The sequence below is a fragment of the Heteronotia binoei genome, chromosome 2 (genome assembly GCF_032191835.1).
Source record: "Heteronotia binoei isolate CCM8104 ecotype False Entrance Well chromosome 2, APGP_CSIRO_Hbin_v1, whole genome shotgun sequence".
NCBI lineage: Eukaryota > Metazoa > Chordata > Lepidosauria > Squamata > Gekkonidae > Heteronotia > Heteronotia binoei.
The window spans coordinates 194,652,629-194,673,897 of NC_083224.1; the positions used below are offsets into that span (position 1 = coordinate 194,652,629).

A 21,269-nucleotide genomic window follows, 5' to 3' on the forward strand; every position below is an offset into this window, starting at 1 on the left:
CTGCAAGAAGATCAAATCAGTCAGTCCTAAGGGAAATCAACCCAGACTGTTTCCTGGAAGGTCAGATGCTGAAGCTGAAGCTCAAATACTATGGCCACCCAATGCGAAGGGAGCACTCCCTGGAGAAGATCCTGATGCGAGGAAAGACAGAAAGCAAAAGAAGAAGGGGATGGCAGAAGATGAGATGGCTGGACAGCGTTACTGAGGTAACAAACACGAATTTGAGCAGACTTCGGAGGATGGTGGAAGACAGGAGGGCCTGGTGTGACTTGGTCCATGGGGTCGCAAAAAGTCGGACTCAGCTGTGCGACTGAACAGCAAAAAAGCTCTTGGAGGATTGGCTACAGCAGGGGTGTGTGACCTAATATGCAAAGGAGCTCCTGCTAGAATTCCACCCCTGGTGTGACCTATAAAGAAATGTACATCCGGCTTCAGCCTAGAGCCCCCTTCCTCCACCCGGCTACTGTTTGTCAGAGACTACAGAAAGAAGGGGCAGCTGCTGGACTCTTTTCCAGCACAACTGGGTCCCGTTTAACCTGAGACACCCTCATGTCCCACTGAAAACTGCCATTGGTGGGGCCATCAAAGAAAGAGAACGGAAACCATCCAGGCATTCGTTAGCTGTGCCTGGATTCAGTTGCAACAATGAAAAAACAGGGACGGGGAGAAAGACTAAACAACCAAAAAACACCAGGTATCTCCCTTGTATAGTGAAAACAATGTACTACTAAATATCTCCAACGCATAAATAATACACAATACACTAGTATTACTTATGAGAAAAATTCAAAATATTGCAACACACACACACTGTTGTCAATAAACACAATATCCAGAATAACATAAACCAGGGGTGGCCAACGGTCGCTCTCCGGATGTTTTTTGCCGACAACCTCCATCAGTGCCCCAGCCATTGGCCATGCTGGCTGGGGCTGATGGGAGTTGTGGGCAAAAAAACATCTGGAGAGCTACCGTTGGCCACCCCTGACATAAACCAAACCATCAAGCGGAGAGAGCTACTGGCCTAGCAGAAAGTATGCTCCACTGAGTCATGAATATTACAGAGGCTGTAAGACTCCAGAGACAAGCAATATTCAAATAAATATTTTTGAAGCTGGCATATGGCTTAGAGAGCGTCAGAGGAAAGGCTTACGTGCATCTCTTGACAGATATATTAATCGAAACGGGAAATATAACGATTGGAATGTCTTTTAATGACTTCATTGTATGAAGCCTGGGTCAAAAGGAAGGTATTTATCTCTCAGAAGGTTTCTCATAAAACTAAGTTGGTCTTAAAGGTGCAACTTGACTCCTATTTTGTTCTACTTCTCCAGACCAACACGGCTGACTACTTGGATCTATCTAACTGGAACTATGTTCACCATCTTCTCCCAGTCTCACTCTGTTTTGTAGGTCTTGGTGTTTCGTTGTCTCCTCCTGTTCTTTCTTTTCTGTTCTGCTGCCTCCTGGGATTGAAGTGTCAATGATCCAAATCCTATTTCTCTCTCCCCTGCCCCCCAATTCGGACACTGGGATGTTATGCTCCCGGTGTTTATCCGTTTGCAATCGGAAGTCCTGAAAAATCTTTGTTTCCTCATTCTCCATAATCTTGTCTGGTTTGCACTCCCACGAAATTCTGGCTAATGGTAAGCCATACTTCTCGCAAAGTTGTGAGCTACTGGCATAAATTAGCTTGCTCTGGGGCCATTTTTCCTGAGTTAAGACAAAAATGCGTGAGGCAGAGGCTAAAAAACTCTGAGCTAGCTCACACTAACTCAGTTTAGAGGGAATACTGATTGCAATATATGAAGAAATAATTATACAGCTCACAGACCGGTTGCTAACAGGCCACGGACTGTTACTGGTCCATGGCTCAGGGGTTGGGTATTCCTGTTATAAAGGTAAAGGTAGTCCCCTGTGCAAGCACCAGTTGTTTTCGACTCTGGGGTGATGTTGCTTTCACAACATTTTCACGGCAAACTTTTTTACGGGATGGTTTGCCATTGCCTTCCCCAGTCCTCTACACTTTTCCCCCCAGCAAGCTGGGCACTCATTTTACCGACCTCGGAAGGATGGAAGGCTGAGTCAACCTTGAGCTGGCTACCTGAAACCAGCTTCCACTGGGATCGAACTCAGATCGTGAGCAGAGGGCTCCGACTGCAGTACTGCAGCTTTACCACTCTGCGCCACGGAGCTCTTGTACCCGTTAGAGCAACCCGGAAAAGGAGCCTAATATCAGTATCAATGCAGGGCTTTTGGGGGGGGGAGGATAGAAAAAGCCTGGGAGGAACTCATTTGCATATTAGGCCTCACCCCTGACATCCCCATTACTTCACACTTACAAGAAAGCCCAGCAGGAGCTCATTTGCATATTAGGCCACACCCCTGGTGCCAAGCCAGCCGGAACTGTGTTCCTGTGCATTCCTGCTCCAACCCCCCCCCCCAAAAAAAAAACCACTCTGTATCCCTGTATTACAGAGGATGAAGGTTTTTAAACAGAGGCTAGATAGCCCTCTGACAGAAATGAAGATCCTGTGAATTTGTGAGTTTCTTGCATTGTGCAGGGGGGTTGGACTAGATGACCCTGGAGGTCCCTTCCAACTCTATGATTCTATGATATGATCACCATCTTCAAGGACTTGAAGGGCTGTCATATAGAGGATGGGGTGTTTTCTGTTGCCCCAGAAGGTAGGACCAGAACCAAAAGAGTTTCCGGCTCAACATTAGGAAGAACTTCCAGACTTAGAGCGGTTCCTCAGTGGAACAGGCTTCCTCGGGAGGTGGTGGGCTCTCCTTCCTTGGAGGTTTTTCCACAGAGGCTAGATGGCCACCTGACAGCAAGGAAGATCCTGTGAATTTAAAGGGAGGCGTTTGTGAGTTTCCTGCATTGTGCAGGGGGTTGGACTAGATGATCCTGGAGGTCCCTTCCAACTCTATGATTCTATGATATGATCACCATCTTCAAGGACTTGAAGGGCTGTCATATAGAGGATGGGGTATTTTCTGTTGCCCCAGAAGGTAGGACCAGAACCAAAAGAGTTTCCGGCTCAACATTAGGAAGAACTTCCTGACAGTTAGAGCGGTTCCTCAGTGGAACAGGCTTCCTCCTCGGGAGGTGGTGGGCTCTCCTTCCTTGGAGGTTTTTCCACAGAGGCTAGATGGCCACCTGACAGCAAGGAAGATCCTGTGAATTTAAAGGGAGGCGTTTGTGAGTTTCCTGCATTGTGCAGGGGGTTGGACTAGATGATCCTAGGGGTCCCTTCCAACTCTAGGATTCTATGATGCCTTTTGTGACTAAGGAAGAAGTTTGAATTCCTGGTTTGCAGCTTCCGTGTTAAACACTAAGCTACACCTGCTCAGAGCAGAAGGACAGAATCAAAAGACCTAAATTGTACACATTTTTGTAAATAAAAGAGAGAGAGAGAGAGAGTCACCTGGGCGGTGAAGCCGGTATAGAAGGCAAACCAGACCTGCACCATCATGCCGGCAAACGTCTTGTAGAAGAAATAGCGGAGGAACTTGCAAACCCGCAGGTAAGACCATCTGCCGTGGACGAAGAGGAGCCGTTGCAGGTAGCGGAACTGCGCCAGGGCGTAGTCGCTGCATTGGACCGCCTGCATGCCTTCTTGCCCGCTGATCCCCACCCCGATGTCGGCGGCTGGAGAGAAAGAGAGAGGATCGGTTGGGTGAGGCCTGGAATTCATGACCCAAGAGCCTTCAGGAACCGTTTCGATTAGCAAGAAGCCTACCTTCCTTCCCCAGGAGACTGGGGGGGGGAGCCTCAGCCAATAGAAGGAAGAGAGGCTTGGCTCAGGAGCTCTGTTGTGCAATTGAGAGAGCCTGGCAAAGCAAACTGTGATGCAGAAGGAAGCGAGAGAGAGGGAGAAGGAAGCAGACGACAGCCAGTTGCTCAGGGGCCTGCTAGGAGCCTTCCGGGGACCCGATTCAGCCCTTAAACTGCATGTTTAATGCCCCTGCTCTAAGATGCTACTGGACTCTTGCTCTTTTCTACTGTTATAGACTAACATGGCAACCATGGGCTTTTTTTGTAGCAGGAACTCCTTTGCATATTAGGCCACTCCCCCCTGATGTAGCCAGTCCTCCTGAAGCTTCCCACAGGCCCTGGAATAAGAGCCCTGTAAGCTCTTGGAGGATTGGCTACATCAGGGGTGTGTGGCCTAATAGGCAAATAGGAGAGCCAGTTTGGTGTAGTGGTTAAGTGTGCGGACTCTTATCTGCGAGAACCAGGTTTGATTCCCCACTCCTCCACTTGCACCTGCTGGCATGGCCTTGGGTCAGCCATAGCTCTGGCAGAGGTTGTCCTTGAAAGGGCAGCTGCTGTGAGAGCCCTCTCCAGCCCCACCCACCCCACAGGGTGTCTGTTGTGGGGGAGGAAGGTAAAGGAGATGGTGAGCCGCTCTGAGACTCTTCGGAGTGGAGGGTGGGAGATAAATCCAATATCTTCATCTACCTCACAGGGTGTCTGTTGTGGGGGAGGAAGGTAAAGGAGATGGTGAGCCGCTCTGAGACTCTTCGGAGTGGAGGGTGGGAGATAAATCCAATATCTTCATCTACCTCACAGGGTGTCTGTTTTGGGGGAGGAAGGTAAAGGAGATTGTGAGCCACTCAGACTCTTCGGAGTGGAGGGCGGGATATAAATCCAATATCTTCATCTACCTCACAGGGTGTCTGTTGTGGGGGAGGGAGATAAAGAAGATTGTGAGCCGCTCTGAGACTCTTCGGAGTGGAGGGCGGGATAGAAATCCAATATCTACTTCTTCTTCTTCAAAGGAGCTCCTGCTACAAACAAAAGCCCTGCGGCTACCCATCTTGTGTTTATATGTGTATGTAATTTATTTCTGGTTTTATGATTGTTTTTATAATGTTCCGCTTTTAGCTGTTAGGCAACCTAGCAGCTGGGCTGGGCAGAAAAGTGAGACAAACATGTTATCAGGACTGAATTCCTTCTGTTGTTGTTGTTCAGTCGCACAGTCGAGTCCGACTCTTTGTGACCCCCTGGACCAAGTCACGCCAGGCCCTCCTGTCTTCCACCATCCTCCGAAGTCTGCTCAGATTCGTGTTTGTTACATCAGTAACGCTGCCCAGCCATCTCCTCTTTTGCCGCCCCTTCTTCTTTTGCCTTCTGTCTTTCCCAGCATCATTGTTTTCTCCAGGGAGTGCTCCCTTCTCATTTGGGGGCCAAAGCATTGGAGCTTCAGCTTCAGCATCTGACCTTCCAGGGAACAGTCTGGGTTGATTTCCCTTAGGACTGACTGATTGGATCTTCTTGCAGTCCGAGGGACTCTCAAGAGTCTTCTCCAGCACCACAGCTCAAAAGCATCTATTCTTCTGCGCTCGGCCTTCCTTATGGTCCAGCTCACACAGCCATACATTACCACTGGGAATACCATCACTTTGACGATACGGGCTTTTGTTGGCAGGGTGATGTCTCTACTTTTTATTATACTGCCCAGGCTCGCCATAGCTGTCCTCGCAAGGAGCAAATGGCTTTTAATTTCATGGCTACAGTCACCATCTGCAGTGATCTTGGATCCCAGAAATGTGAAGTCTGTCACTACTTCCATGTCTTCCCCTTCTATTTGCCAAAGTGTGATGGGGCCAGATGGCATGATCTTAGTATTTTTGATGTTGAGTTTCAAGTAGGCTTGAATTCCTCCTGAGCGCCCCCAAAAAACTTAATACTTCTATGAGTGCCCAAAGTCTCCCAAATCGGACCTCTGGTCTGCGAAAAGCTCACTAAGGGTGTTTTTTTACACTGCGACTCTCAGTCACCGCACTGGAAACTCACCTTTTACATTACCTAACATTTTCACAACTGTTTTGCATCGTTGTTGCCCGAAGCATCTACATTTGTTTGGGTGAGATGAGTTTCCGAGCTGCTGCTGCAACGTTTTTCTCCACACTAGTTTTGATCTGGTTTTTCTCTACAGGCGTTTCAAACTTGAATTGTAGAAGTTTTCCTGCGTTTTAAAAGACTCCTCCAAAAGCCACCACAAGGTGCAGTAATTTGCATGAGAACCGACAGCGCTTCAAATTTTTACATATCATTGCTTGCCTCATCTAGTAATTTAAATTTGTATTGTTTTTGCAGTGCTGACATGATTTCCAAGCAATCGTATGCATTTAACTAAGCGCTGGTATTCCGGCTGCCCTCTGATCAGCGACACGCCCCTCCCCAAACTGAAATGCTTAAATGTAAAAGGAAAATAATTAAAGCGGAACAGTGGCAGGCAATTTGAAGACTCTAAAACTCTGGATTAAATTGAATGTAAAAACACCGTAAGTTTAGGGATGCCCTCCCATGTACCAGTCCTTGGTGGTTCAACTTGGAATTCTCACATTTTGACATGTCACCGTTTTATTGGTTTCCCACACTAATGCAACCCTGATCAAAGGTTTTCTGAATTTGTTAATTTTACTCTTCTGCTATTGGATTTTAACTTTGCACCACTTTGCATTCCAAATAGGGTTGCCAATCCCCAGGTGGGGGCAGGGGATCCCCCGGTTTGGAGGCCCTCCCCCCGCTTCAGTGTCGTCAGAAAGCGGGGGGAGGGGAGGGAAATGTCTGCTGGGCACTCTATTATTCCCTATGGAGATTTATTCCCATAGAAAATCATGGAGAATTGATCCGTGTATCTGGGGCTCTGGGGGGGGGGCTGTTTTTTGGGGTAGAGGCACCAAATTTTTAGTATAGCATCTAGTGCCTCTCCCCAAAATATTCCCCAAGTTTCAAAAAGATTGGACCAGGGGGTCCAGTTCTATGAGCCCCAAAAGAAAGTGCCCCTATCCTTCATTATTTCCTATGGAAGGAAGGAATTGAAAAGGTGTGCCGTCCCTTTAAATGTGAGGGCCAGAACTCCCTTTGGAGTTCAGTTATGCTTGTCACAGCCTTGATTTTGGCTCCACCCCTAATGTCTCCTGGCTCCACCCCCAAAGTCTCCAGATATTTCTTGAATTGGACTTGGCAACCCTAATTCCAAACCCCACCAGCTCTATGTAGCTCTGCTCGCTGTACCTAATTCCCCGTCTGAAGAAGTGTTTCCGCACACGAAAGCTGACATTCTGAATAAAACTTAGTTGGTCTTAAAGGTGCTACCGGACTCCTGCTTTGTTCTACTGCTTCAGACCAACATGGCTGCCCGCTTGGATCTACCTGCTTGGAAAGTCCCTGTTTCAATTTTGCTTCTTCGTTTTGCAAACGGGACCTACAAGATAGTCTGCTTTCCATTTCCGCACGCCAAACTTTTCCTATGAAAACCAATCCGCTTCTCAATAGTATTGTTGCGTTCGTTTTGTGTCAAAGGCTATTCATCTACAAGTGGGGTCGAAATAGCGAAAATGCGGTGGTGGGGGGTAGGTTGGGAACACCAGGCATAGAAATGGACGAGAATGAATGAAGACCCAAAGCTGTGAAAAGGGGCAGACAGATACATCTCTAAGCAGGCTCCATTTGCCCTATGTTCACCAGATCAGAACCAATTTCACATAGAATCACAGAATCATAGAGTTGGAAAGGACCTCCAGGGTCATCTGGTCCAACCCCCTGCGCAATGCAGGAAACTCACAAACACCTCCCCCTAAATTCACAGGATCCTCATTGCTGTCAGATGGCCATCTAGCCTCTGTTGAAAAACCTCCAAGGAAGGAGAGCCCACCACCTACCATGGAGGAAGCCTGTTCCACTGAGGAACCGCTCTAAACTCACAAACCCCTCCCCCTAAATTCACAGGATCCTCACTGCTGTCAGATGGCCATCTAGCCTCTGTTGAAAAACCTCCAAGGAAGGAGAGCCCACCACCTACCATGGAGGAAGCCTGTTCCACTGAGGAATCGCTCTAACGGTCAGGAAGTTCTTCCTAACGTTGAGCCGGAAACTCTTCTGATGTAATTTCAACCCATTTGTTCTGGCCCTACCTTCTGGGGTCCCAGAAAACAATTCCACCCCATTCTTTATATGACAGTCCTTCAAGTACCTGAAGATGGTGATCATATCACAGAATCATAGAGTTGGAAGGGACCTCCAGGGTTATCTAGTCCAACCCCTTAAACAATGCAGGAAACTCACAAATACCTCCGCCTAAATTCAAAGGATCCTCATTGCTGTCAGATGGCCATCTAGCCTCTCCTTAAAAACCTCCAGGGGAGGAGAGCCCACCACCTCTCAAGGAAGCCTGTCCCACTGAGGAACCACTCTAACGGTCAGGTAGTTCTTCCTAATGTTGAGCCAGAAACTCTTCTGATGTAATTTCCACCCATTGATTCTGGTCCTACCTTCTGGGGCGACAGAAAACAATTCCACACCATCCTCTATAGAACAGCCTTTCAAAGACTTGAAGATGGTGATCCTACCACATCTCAGCCGCCTCCTCTCCAGGCTAAACAGGCCCAGCTCCATCAACCTTTTTTCATAGGACTTGGTCTCTTTCGCAGCAAGCGAGATCCTCTTGCAAGCAGTTTCTGCTTGCTGTGGAAAAGCAGCTCGCCAACTCGTAGTCACACAGTGGCAAAAAATTTTATATACACACATAGCCACAGTGTATGTGTGTATATAAAATTTTTTGCCACTGTGTGACACAGAGTGTTGGACTGGATGGGCCGTTGGCCTGATCCAACATGGCTTCTCTTATGTTCTTAGGAGTGGTGGAATTAGGTGCCTGGCAACCTGTTATGTCCTGCATTCTAATCCCTATGTACAGCACAGCGCATGCTACAGAGGCGACCAGTGGAAACCCACTGGTCCCCGGATGTAGCTCGCTAATACGCACCGCCAATCAAGATCTGTGGCGGGAAGTTTAACTGGCCAGGATTGGACCTGGCCTCACGGAGGGTTGTTCCGGGGCATGTATATAATCGGGACCCGGCCCGCCATTCCCTCTCTTGTGATGTACCCGCTAATAAAGTATGTTGCCTTCAACACGTCTCGTCACTGAGTACATTACACAACCAGTAGAGGAATTGTGGGAGAGGCTCTGGTGGGCTGTGGTACTGTATGTCACTGCTGATTTAAAAAAAACCGGAAGTTGCAAAGGATAGCTCTAGGAATAACCAGAGTTTCCAGCAATTCCTAGTGGTACCCTAGAAGTGACAGGGGGTTGCTCTAGGAATCATCAGAAACTTTATGACAAAACCAAAGAATTTCTGGCGATTCCTAGCGCTACCCCCTGTCACCTCCCGTCAGAACGTGAGGCAATTTACTCTTGCTGAGGCTTGGAAGGGCAGCAGGTAAGGAGACCAGCCCTCAGTGGGAGCCAGACTCACTTTTTATCATGCTGACATCGTTGGCCCCATCCCCGATGGCCAACACAGTGGCTTTCTTGTGTCTCTTGACCATCTGGACAACGAGGGCCTTCTGCTTGGGCGTCACTCGGCAGCAGATGACAGCCTGGCAGGCCGCGGCCAGCTCTACGAAAGCTTCTTCCACCGCGTTCCTGTCATCCTCCTTGGCCTTCGCCCAGCAGCCGCAAAACCGTCCCCAAGCGCTTTGCTTCTTCTTGCCCAGCCCTTGCCCTGCAGCACGAAGGATTTTGTCCTGTGAAGAAATCACACATTCAAATTGGCTATAACGGAGAATCAATCCGGGAGTATGTGGGGCTCTGGGGAGCTGGGTTTTTTTTAAGGTAGAGGCACCAAATTTGCAGCATAACTGCAGGTGCCTTTCCTCAAAAAGCCCCCCAGGTTTCAACAAGATTGAACCAGGGGGCCCAATTTTATGACCCCCCAGTAGGAGGCACCCCTACCCTCCATTGCTTCCGATGTAGGGGGAGATGAAGAAGAAGGCTGCAGATTTATACCCCACCCTTCTCTCTGAATCAAAGACTCAGAGCGGCTTACAATCTCCTATATCATCTTCTCCCACAGCAGACCCACTGTGAGGTGGGTGGGGCTGAGAGGGCTCTCACAGCAGCTGCCCTTTCAAGGACAGAGAGCGGTCTACAATCTCTTTTCCCTTCCTCCCTTACAACAGACACCCTGTGAGGCGGGTGGGGCTGAGAGAGCTCTCCCAGAAGCTGCCCTTTCAAGGACAACTCCTACGAGAGCTATGGCTGACCCAAGGCCATGCTAGCCGGTGCAAGTGGAGGAGTGGGGAATCAAACCCAGTTCTCCCAGACTTAACCACTACACCAAACTGGCTCTCTACGCCTTCTCATGGGCTGAGCTCAAAATGCCTATGGTGGCAACTAAAATCTTGTGCATCGGCACCCCCTAGCACAACGTAGAGGGATCTCTGATGGAAGTGATATCACAGCCCCCCATGACGTTTCTCCTCCCAGGCTCTGCCCTTCAAAAGTTCCTGGGATTTGCAGGCATAAGGTGTCCCCTCTACCCCACCCCCACCCCCGATCCGGCCCTGTAAGGACGCCATCTTAGCTCGGAGATGACGTGGTTGAGGTGATAGGATCACCATCTTCAATTACTTGAAGGGCTGCCCTCTAGAGGATGGTGTGGAATTGTTTTCTGTGGCCCCGGAAGGTAGGACCAGAACCAATGGGTTGAAATTAAATCAAAAGAGTTTCCGGCTCAACATTAGGAAGAACTTCCTGACCGTTAGAGCGGCTCCTCTGTGGGACAGGCTTCCTCGGGGGATGGTGGGCTCTCCTTCCACGGAAGTTTTTAAACAGAGGCTAGATGGCCATCTGACAGCAATGAAGAATGATCCTGTGAATTTAGGGGGAGGTATTTGTGTATTTCCTGCATTGCGCAGGGGGTTGGACAATAGATGACCCTGGAGGTCCCTTCCAACTCTAGGATTCTATGTTCGTATGAAGACCAAGTCCTATGAGGAAAGGTTGAAGGAGTTGGGCATGTTTATCCTGGAGAGGAGGCGGCTGAGAGGTGATAGGATCACCATCTTCAAGTACTTAAAGGGCTGTCATAGAGAGGATGGTGTGGAATTGTTTTCTGTGGTCCCAGAAGGTCGGACCAGAACCAATGGGTTGAAATTAAATCAGAAGTTTCCAGCTCAACACTAGGAAGAACTTCCTGACCATTAGAGCGGTTCCTCCGTGGAGGAGCGGTTCCTCAGTGGAGTTTCCTGCATTGTGCAAGGGGTTGGACTAGATGACCCTGGAGGTTCCTTCCAGTTCTGTGATTCTATGATCTCCTGGAATTAAATAACAGGCAATACGTTTATCCCTACTTGGAGGAAGTTTTATTCAAGGTATAAGCTTTTGTGTGCACGCACATCCACAAACAAACAAACAAAGAGCTTACCAAGAAGTCACCGGAGACCACCAAAGCTGTCTTGTCCCGTGGGAAAGATGCCTGGAAATGCAGAGAGGAGTCACAGCCAAACAAGGCTTCCCAGCTGCCAGCCAGACTTTTGACGCTACTGTTGGAAGGTTTGAGGATTTCACTGCAAGAGACATTCAGAAGAACAAGGAGACGGGGGCGGGAGCTCTTGAACCACAGACTGGCAGATCAGCTCCTATGTTTGCCTGTATCCTTTATAAATTTTATCTCTCTGCTACCTTATCTTAAATAGGTACACACATGCCCCAGCCTGACATGGCTCGGTCTAACAATACATGGCCCAGTACAACAAAGCCTCATTTATGTCAGATACGGCCCTCATAACAAATGAGTTCGACACCCCTGGTTTAAATGGTAAAAACTGGGAACAGAAAGCAGAGGGTTATATGGCTTGGAGTCATTAAGCGGCAGAGAGAAGAAGCAGAAGAAGAAGAAGAAGCAGAAGAAGAAGAAGAAGCAGAAGAAGAAGAAGAAGAAGAAGAAGAAGATATTGGATTTATATCGCGCCCTCCACTCCGAAGAGTCTCAGAGTGGCCTACAATCTCCTTTCCCTTCCTCCCCCACAACAGACACTCTGTGAGGTGGGTGGGGCTGAGAGAGCTCTCCCGGAAGCTGTCTTTTCAAGGCAGAGTCTCAGAGCGGCCTACAATCTCCTTTCCCTTCCTCCCCCACAACAGACACCCTGTGAGGTGTGTGGGGCTGAGAGAGCTCTCCCAGAAGTTGCCCTTTCAAGGACAGAGTCTCAGAGAGGTTTACAATCTCCTTTCCCTTCCTCCCCCACAACAGACACCCTGTGAGGTGGGTGGGGCTGAGAGGGCTCTCACAGCAGCTGCCCTTTCAAGGCCATTCGAGCAGGTGCAAGTGGAGGAGTGGGGAATCAAAACCGGTTCTCCCAGATAAGAGTCCGCACACTTGACCACTACACCAAACTGGCTCTCTACACCAAACTGGCTCTCCACACCAAACTGGCTCCATACCAAACGAGCAGAAAGCAGAAGACAAAAAAACCAATACAAATTGGGGAAGGTATTTGTGAGTTTCCCTTAGGTTGATTAACACATGGAACTCACTGCAACAGGAGGTGTTGGCAGCTGCAAGCATAGTCAGCTTCAAGAGGGGATTCGATAAGCATATGGAGCAGAGGTCCATCAGTGGCTATTAGCCACAGCCTATTGTTGGAACTCTCCGTCTGGGGCAGTGATGCTCTGTATTCTTGGTGCTTGGGGAGGGGGGAGGAGACAGTGGGAGGGCTTCTAGTGTCCTGGCCCCACTGGTGAACCTCCTGATGGTGCCTGTTTTTTTTGGCCACTGTGTGACAACAGAGTGTTGGACTGGATGGGCCGGTGGCCTGATCCAACATGGCTTCTCTTCTGTTCTTATGTGACACAGAGTGTTGGACTGGAGGGGGCAGTGGCCTGATCCAACATGGCTTCTCTTCTGTTCTTATGTGACACAGAGTGTTGGACTGGATGGGCCACGGCCTGATCCAACAGGGCTTCTCTTATGTTCTTATGTGACACAGAGTGTTGGACTGGAGGGGCCATTGGCCTGATCCAACATGGCTTCTCTTATGTTCTTATGTGACACAGAGTGTTGGACTGGATGGGCCACTAGCCTGATCCAACATGGCTACTCTTATGTTCTTATGTGACACAGAGTGTTGGACTGGATGGGCCACTGGCCTGATCCAACATGGCTTCTCTTATGTTCTTATGTGACACAGAGTGTTGGACTGGATGGGCCATTGGCCTGATCCAACAGGGCTTCTCTTATGTTCTTATGTGACACAGAGTGTTGGACTGGATGGGCCATTGGCCTGATCCAACAGGGCTTCTCTTCTGTTCTTATGTGATACAAAGTGTTGGACTGGATGGGTCAAGGCCTGATCCAGCATGGCTTCTCTTATGTTCTTATGTGACACAGAGTGTTGGACTGGATGGGCCATTGGCCTGATCCAACATGGCTTCTCTTATGTTCTTATGTGACACAGAGTGTTGGACTGGATGGGCCATTGGCCTGATCCAACATGGCTTCTCTTCTGTTCTTATGTGACACAGAGTGTTGGACTGGAGGGGCCCATGGCCTGATCCAACAGGGCTTCTCTTCTGTTCTTCTGTGACACAGAGTGTTGGACTAGATGGGCCATTGGCCTGATCCAACATGGCTTCTCTTACGTTCTTAGCCTTCTAAAAGGTTTTCCCTGTTACATATAAATGTTTTGACAGTTTAGTTTCACCCTGAGATTTCTTCTATTATTATTGTGCTTCAACTCAGGGAGACCCCCCCCCCCTTTTTTTTCCCTGTCGTACCCATTTGGAGGTTGGCAACTCGAGCACAAGCTGAGCTGCTGGGACGGTATGGAACGTTTGGCAATGGAAAGTCAAGCTGGAACCCAGGGGCCCAAGCCTTCTGCCCCTCTACCTCCGTACCGGATCTCGGCGTCCTCCAGGATGGTCATGTCGTCCGACAGGAGGTGGCTCGCAAAGCCTATATTCACCGCCGTCTCTGAAACCGCAAAGCAGATCCAAGATGGGAGGGGGAGGGCCAGAGCAGGAACAAAGCCTGGCAGTCTGCGCCCCCCCCCCCAGACCTCCTGGTTGGATAAACCAAGAAAAGCTTTCAGTCTTGCCTCAGGTTGGCATTCACATCACCTGATGATTGGAATGACTAGAGCGATTCAAGGGTTGGAACACTTTCTCTAGGAAGAAAGGCTAAAACGCTTGGGGCTCTTTAGCTTGGAGAAATGGTTAGTATGGCCTTGAATTCAGCAGCAGCTCCCAGGAGCATAGCTCCTGAACCTTTCTGAGGGTTCCCCCTCCTCCTCCCCACCTACCTTGTCCGTTGAATAGGAGGTGCAGCTGCATAACAACCCCTGGATTAGGAGAGCGGGCAGCCAGCCACCAGGGGCTTTGCCGCACCCCCAGCAGCCCTCATTAACCCCTGGAGAAGCCCGCGCCACCCTTTCTCCACTTCTGATGTGATTTTGAGTGGGACATGGCTTGCTGGCCTTTTGACTGGGGAGGGGGCAGCCGAGGAGAGCCCCAGGTGAGCGAGGCCTGCTTGGGCTGGTTGGATCTCTAGGCAGCCCAAGCAGGCCTCGCTTGCCCAGGGCTCTCCTTTCTTGCATCGGGTTGCTTTTAGCTGGGGGGGGCATATGCAAATGAGTTATGCTAAGGAGCTCTACCACCTATTTTTCTACAAAACCACCCCTGGCCATGGTTAGTAGGTGGATGGGGAACCACCAAGGAAGATCAGTTTCAGAGAGCGACCATTGTTGTCGGCAACTATATTTGAGTCCAGTAGCACCAGTAGTGGAGGGACGGTGGCTCAGTGGTAGAGCATCTGCTTGGTAAGCAGAAGGTCCCAGGTTCAATCCCCGGCATCTCCAAAAAAGGGTCCAGGCAAATAGGTGTGAAAAACCTCTGCTTGAGACCCTGGAGAGCCGCTGCCAGTCTGAGTAGACATGACTGACTTTGATGGATCGAGGGTCTGATTCAGTAGAAGGCAGCTTCATATATTCCTAGGAAAGAAGGAGGGATGGTGGCTCAATGGTAGAGCACCTCCTTGGTAAGCAGAAGGTCCCAGGTTCAATCCCTGGCATCTCCAAAAAAGGGTCCAGGCAAATAGGTGTGAAAAACCTCAGCTGGAAACCCTGGAGAGCCATGAATGGGGCTGTGGCTCAGTGGTAGAGCATCTGCTTGGCAAGCAGAAGGTTCCAGGTTCAATCCCCGGCATCTCCAACTAAAAAGGATCCAGGCAAATAGGTGTGAAAAACCTCTGCTTGAGACCCTGGAGAGCCGCTGCCAGTCTAAGAAGACAATACTGACTTTGATGGACCAAGGGTCTGATTCAGTATAAGGCAGCTTCATATGTTCATATGTTCACCTTATGGTGTTCACCAGGTATTTGGGATATCTGATGAGGGGAGGTTTGACTCAAGGGAAAGCAGGACTGCTGTGTCCAGGAAGACAATGGCAAAACACCTTCGCTTATCTCTTAGGCAGGGATCACAGCTCCATCTGCTTGGTGCACAGAAGGTCGCAGGTTCGATCTCCAGCATCTCCCATTGAAAAAGAAAACGCCAGGAAATACTGAAGGCAGTGGGAAAAGAGGACGTCCCAACGTGAGGTGGTTTGACCCAATCAAGGAAGCCACAGCCCTCGATTTTAAAGAACTGAGCAAGGCTGTTAACAATAGGACAATTTTGGAGGGTATGGATTCATACGGTTGCCATGTCAGAAATGACTTAGTGTAAGAACAGAAGAAGCGCCCTGATGGGTCAGACCAGTAGTCGTTAAGTCCAGCATCCTTTCTCACACAGTGGCCAACCAGCTCCTCTGGAGGGCCAACAACAGGGCAGAGATGCTGAGGCCTTCATAAGAACGTAAGAAGAGCCCTTCTGGATCAGAGCAGTGTCCCATCTAGTCCAGCATTCTGTCTCACACAGTGACCAGCCAGTTCCTCTGGAGGGCCAACAACAGGACATAGAGGCCGAGGCCTTCATAAGAACATCAGAAGAGCCCTGCTGGATCAGATCAGTGCTCCATTTTGTCCAACATCCTGTCTCACACAGGGGCCAACAAGTTCCTCTGGAGGGCCAACAACAGGGCAGAAAGACAGAGGCCTTCCCCTGAGAAGAACATCAGAAGAGCCCTGCTGGATCAGACCAGTGAGGGTCCACCTAGTCCAGCATCCTGTCTCACACAGTGGCCAACTAGTTCCTCTGGAGGGCCAACAACAGGGCATAGTGTCTGAGGCCTTCATAAAAACGTAAGAAGAGCCCTGCTGGATCAGACCAATAGTCCATCTAGTCCAGCATCCTGCCTCACGCAGTGGCCAACCAGTTCCTCTTGAGGGCCAACAACAGGGCAGAGAGGCCGAGGCCTTCATAAGAACACCAGTAGATCAGATGGATCATTCCAGTGGTCCACCTAGTCCAGCCTCCTGTCTCACACAGTGGCCAACCAGTTCCTCTGGAGGGCCAACAACAGGACATAGAGGCCGAGGCCTTCATAAGAACATCAGAAGAGCCCTGCTGGATCAGATCAGTGCTCCATTTAGTCCAACATCCTGTCTCATACAGTGGCCAACCAGTTCCTCTGGTGGGCAAGCAACAGGGCACAGAGGCCAAGACTTTCCCCCGATGTTGTCTCCTGACTATGACTCCTCTCAGTCACCATGGCTAGTAGCCATCGATAGACTAATCCTCCATGAATCTATCTAATCCCGTTTTAAAGCTGTTTAAAGCTATTAGCCACAGTGTATTGTTGGAACTCTGTTTGGGAAAAAGTGATGCTCTGTATTCTTGGTGCCGGGGGGGTGGGGCGGACAATAGTGTGAGGGCTTCTGGCCCCACTGATGGACCTCCTGATGGCACCTGGTTTTTTTGGCCACTGTGTGACACAGACTGTTGGACAGGATGGGGCATTAGCTTCTCTTAACATGGCTTCTCTTATGTTCTTCTGTGTGGGGAAGCGATGCTCTGTATTGTTGGTGCTTGGGGGGGCAATAGTGGGAGAACTTCTAGCCCCACTGATGGATCTCCTGATCGCACCTGGTTGTTTTGGCCACTGTGTGACACAGAGTGTTGAACTGGATGGGCCATTGGCCTGATCCAACATGGCTTCTCTTATGTTCTTATGTGACTCAGAGTGTTGGACTGGATGGGCCATTAGCCTGATCCAACATGGCTTCTATTATGTTCTTATGTGACACAGAGTGTTGGACTGGATGGGCCATTGGCCTGATCCAACAGGGCTTCTCTTATGTTCTTATGTGACACAGTGTGTTGGACTGGATGGGCCATAGGCCTGATCCAACAGGGCTTCTCTTATGTTCTTATGTGACACAGAGTGTTGGACTGGATGGGCCATTGGCCTGATCCAACAGGGCTTCTCTTATGTTCTTATGTGACACAGAGTGTTGGACTGGATGGGCCATTGGTCTGATCCAACAGGGCTTCTCTTATGTGACACAGAGTGTCAGACTGGATGGGCCATTAGCCTGATCCAACATGGCTTCTCTTATGTTCTTATGTGACACAGAGTGTTGGACTGGATGGGCCATTGGCCTGATCCAACAGGGCTTCTATTATGTTCTTATGTGACACAGAGTGTTGGACTGGATGGGCCATTGGCCTGATCCAACAGGGCTTCTCTTATGTTCTTATGTGACACAGTGTGTTGGACTGGATGGGCCATTGGCCTGATCCAACAGGGCTTCTCTTATGTTCTTATGTGACACAGAGTGTTGGACTGGATGGGCCATTGGCCTGATCCAACAGGGCTTCTCTTATGTTCTTATGTGACACAGAGTGTTGGACTGGATGGGCCACTGGCCTGATCCAACAGGGCTTCTCTTATGTTCTTATGTGACACAGAGTGTCGGACTGGATGGGCCATTGGCCTGATCCAACATGGCTTCTCTTATGTTCTTATTCTTGTGGCTGTCATGACAGCTTCTGGCATTTTCATCACTCTCTGTATAAAGCAGCATTTCCTTTTGTCCATCCTGAACCTACCTCCCACCAGATTCATTGGATGCCCTCGTGTTCTAGTTTTTTGGGAGGAAAGAGAGAGAAAATGTTCTTTGTCAACTCTCTCCACCCCGGGCATAATTTTGTCAACCTCAACTGTGTCCCCCCCCCCACCCTTAGGCATCTCTTTTCTAACTGCAGAGTCCCAGAGTCTTCAGCCTTTCCTCACAAAGAAGGGGTTTCAACCCCGTAATAATCTTGCCCTACTCTGCGCTTTCCCCAGATCTACCATTGTCCTTTTGAAGATAAGGTGACCAGAACTAACCTGGAGTCCAGTGGCGACTTTAAGACCAACCACGTTTTATCAAAGTATAATCCAGGGTTGGAATTCTAGCAGGAGCTCCTTTGCATATTAGGCCACACACCCTTGATGGGGCCAGATGCCATGATCTTAGTTTTTTTGATGTTGAGTTTCAAGCCTACTTTTGTGCTCTCCTCTTTCACCCTCAACAAGAGGTTCTTTAGGTCCTCCTCACGTTCTGCCATTAGAGTAGTCTCATCTGCATCCAAGAGTTTACAAGGCTCTTTTTTGTAAGCTCCAGGAGGATTGGCGACATCAGGGGTGTGTAGCCTAATATGCAAAGGAGCTCCTGCTAGAATTCCACCCCTGGTATAACCTTTTGTGTGCATGCACACTTCTTCAGATGTGCTAACCAGAATGATAGTATACAACAGGGCTTTTTTTTTTTGCAGCAGGAACTCCTGTGCACATTAGGCCACACCCCTCTTATGTAGCCAATCCTCAAAGAGCTTGCAGGGCTCTTCTTACAGCGCCTACTGTAAGCTCCAGGAGGATTGGCTACATCAGGGGGGTGTGGCCTAATAGGCAAATGAGGTCCTGCTAAAATTCCTTACAGGGCTCTTCGTACAGGGCCTACTGTAAGCTCCAGGAGGACTGGCTACATCAGGGAGGAGTGGCCTTATAGGCAAAGGAGGTCCTGCTAGAATTCCTTACAGGGCTCTTCGTACAGGGCCTACTGGAAGCTCCAGGAGGATTGGCTACATCAGGGGTGTGTGGCCTAATAGGCAAAGGAGGTCCTGCTAGAATTCCTTACAGGGCTCTTCTCACAGGGCCTACTGGAAGCTCCAGGAGGATTGGCTACATCAAAGGGGTGTGGCCTAATATGCAAAGGAGTTCCTGCTACAAAAAAAAAGCCCTGGGACGCAGTATCCCAAATGAAACTGCACCATAGATCTGTATATGTTACTTAGGTTGATATGTTGTTATGTTGTAGTATTGCAATGAAAGTTTTTACTGTAAAAAAAAAAAAAGATCTGTACAGGGGCATGTGATACAAACGCACAGCAGGTAAAGGGGGGAAAACTCTGCCTGAGACTTTGGGGAGCCTCTGAGGTTGGCAGACCAATACTGACCTTGGTGGACCAATGAACTGATTCATTAGAAGCAGGGGTGGAATTCTAGCAGGAACTCCTTTGCATATTAGGCCACACCCCCCCGATGTAGCCAATCCTCCAAGAGCTTACAAGGCTCTTTTTTTGTAAGCTCTTGGAGGATTGGCTACATCGAGGGGTGTGGCCTAATAGGCAAAGGAGCTCCTGCCAGAATTCCACCCCTGAGTATACAGTAGCTGCATGTGTAGTACATATGCTTAACTCAGATTATTTTTAATCCCAGTGGCCATAATCTGAATGGGCATGCCACCGAATGAGCGATAATTGTCCAGCGCTCCTCTGGAAATGGTTCGCTGGAGCAGAATGGAAAATTCCTGATGCCTGCCGAAACTTTGAACACATCATCGCATGAAGCTGTCTTATTAGTGTTGCCAAGTCCAATTCAAGAAATATCTGGGGACTTCGGGGGTGGAGCCAGGAGACTTTGGGGGTGGAGCCAGGAGACATTGGGGGCAGAGCCAGGAACAAGGGTGTGACAAGCATAATTGAACTCCAAGGGAGTTCTGGCCATCACATTTAAAGGGACAGCACACCTTTTAAAATGTCTTCCTTCTATAGGAAATAATGAAGGATAGGGGCACCTTCTTTTGGGCCTCATAGAATTGGACCCCCTGGTCCAATCGTTTTGAAACTTGGGGGGTACATTGGGGAGAGGCACTAGATACTATACTGAAAATTTGGTGCCTCTACCTCAAAAAACAGCTCCCCAAGAGCCCCCGAACCTCCAGATCAATTCCCCATTATACCCTATGAGAATCAATCTCCACACAGGGAATAATGAAGTGCTCAGCAGACGTTCCCCCCCCCTCCGTTTCTGGTGAGTCTGAAGCAGGGGACTGGCCTCTCTACTCACGAGTTGCTGCCAACTTCTTCACAGCAACACAGACACACCATCCCAAGAGGAAGCCTTTCAATCGGAGAATGAAGCCTGCGGAGGTGCAAAGGGGGCAAAGGTCCTCTGGGGGCGGGGCTTCCTCCTGCCGGTCAGCTGACTGGGGGCGGGAAGGAGCCTGGGAAAGCGGAAGAACCCCCACTGGGACCTGGGGATTGGCAAGCCTATGTCTTATATCGAAACAGACCCTCGGTCCACCCAAGTCACTATTGTCTGCTCAGACAGTTGAAGGCTCTCCCAGGTCTCGGGGAGAGATCTTTCACGTCACCTTCAGTCTAGTTCTTTTTTTTTTTTCAACTGGAGACTCCAGGAATTGAACGTGGGACTTTCTGCATGCTGAACAGATGCTTTACCACTAAGCCACGGCCTTCTCCTTGCAGAAAGAAACTCATGGGGTGCTGTTCAGCAGGGGGTGGAGGCTTTAAGGGAGGGGCAGCTCTGCCCTTTCTGTACTTTTGACACCAGACCCAACCCCTTGGAATCAAATCAGGCCTACCTTGCTTGTCTCCGGTCAACACCCACACTTTCATGCCCCCCCTTTTGAGCAGGTGGATGGTCTCTGGGACTCCCTCTTGGAGCTTGTCTTCAATGGCTGTGACCCCAAGGAGCTGAAAGAGGAAGCAAGAGGGGTAACGGTGCATAGCAGTTCGAAATCTGGTCAAAAATCTGGTGATTCAGGGTTTTTTTTTAAATCCAAGTATAAATAATTTGAGTTTGAGAGGCCAGTTTGGTGTAGTGGTTAAGTGTGTGGATTCTTATCTGGGAGAACTGGGTTTGATACCCCACTCCTCCACTTGCACCTGCTGGAATGGCCTTGGGTCAGCCATAGCTCACTTATCTGGGAGAACCGGGTTTGATTCCCCACTCCTCCACTTGCACCTGCTGGAATGGCCTTGGGTCAGCCATAGCTCTCTTATCTGGCAGAACCAGATTTGATTCCCCACTCCTCCACTTGCACCTGCTGGGATGGCCTTGAGTCAGCCAGACCTCTCTTATCTGGGAGAACCGAGTTTGATTCCCCACTCCTCCACTTGCAGCTGCCGGAATGGCCTTGGGTCAGCCAGAGCTCTCTTATCTGGGAGAACCGGGTTTGATTCCCCCCTCCTCCACTTGCAGCTGCCGGAATGGCCTTGGGTCAGCCAGAGCTCTCTTATCTGG

The 21,269-nt window shown here is 49.5% G+C and overlaps 1 protein-coding gene across 1 annotated transcript in view; it reads right to left on the bottom strand.

The window, feature by feature from the left end:
* Window positions 1-21,269, bottom strand: part of LOC132567448 (phospholipid-transporting ATPase IK-like) — a 93,136-nt gene that overhangs the window by 33,801 nt on the left and 38,066 nt on the right. The window contains exons 9-13 of the mRNA XM_060233124.1: window positions 20,608-20,719; window positions 13,701-13,776; window positions 11,233-11,374; window positions 9,280-9,550; window positions 3,435-3,658 (exon numbers count right to left, since the gene is read on the bottom strand). Coding sequence (XP_060089107.1) covers window positions 3,435-3,658; window positions 9,280-9,550; window positions 11,233-11,374; window positions 13,701-13,776; window positions 20,608-20,719 — 825 coding nt within the window. The remainder of the gene's footprint in view (window positions 1-3,434; window positions 3,659-9,279; window positions 9,551-11,232; window positions 11,375-13,700; window positions 13,777-20,607; window positions 20,720-21,269) is intronic.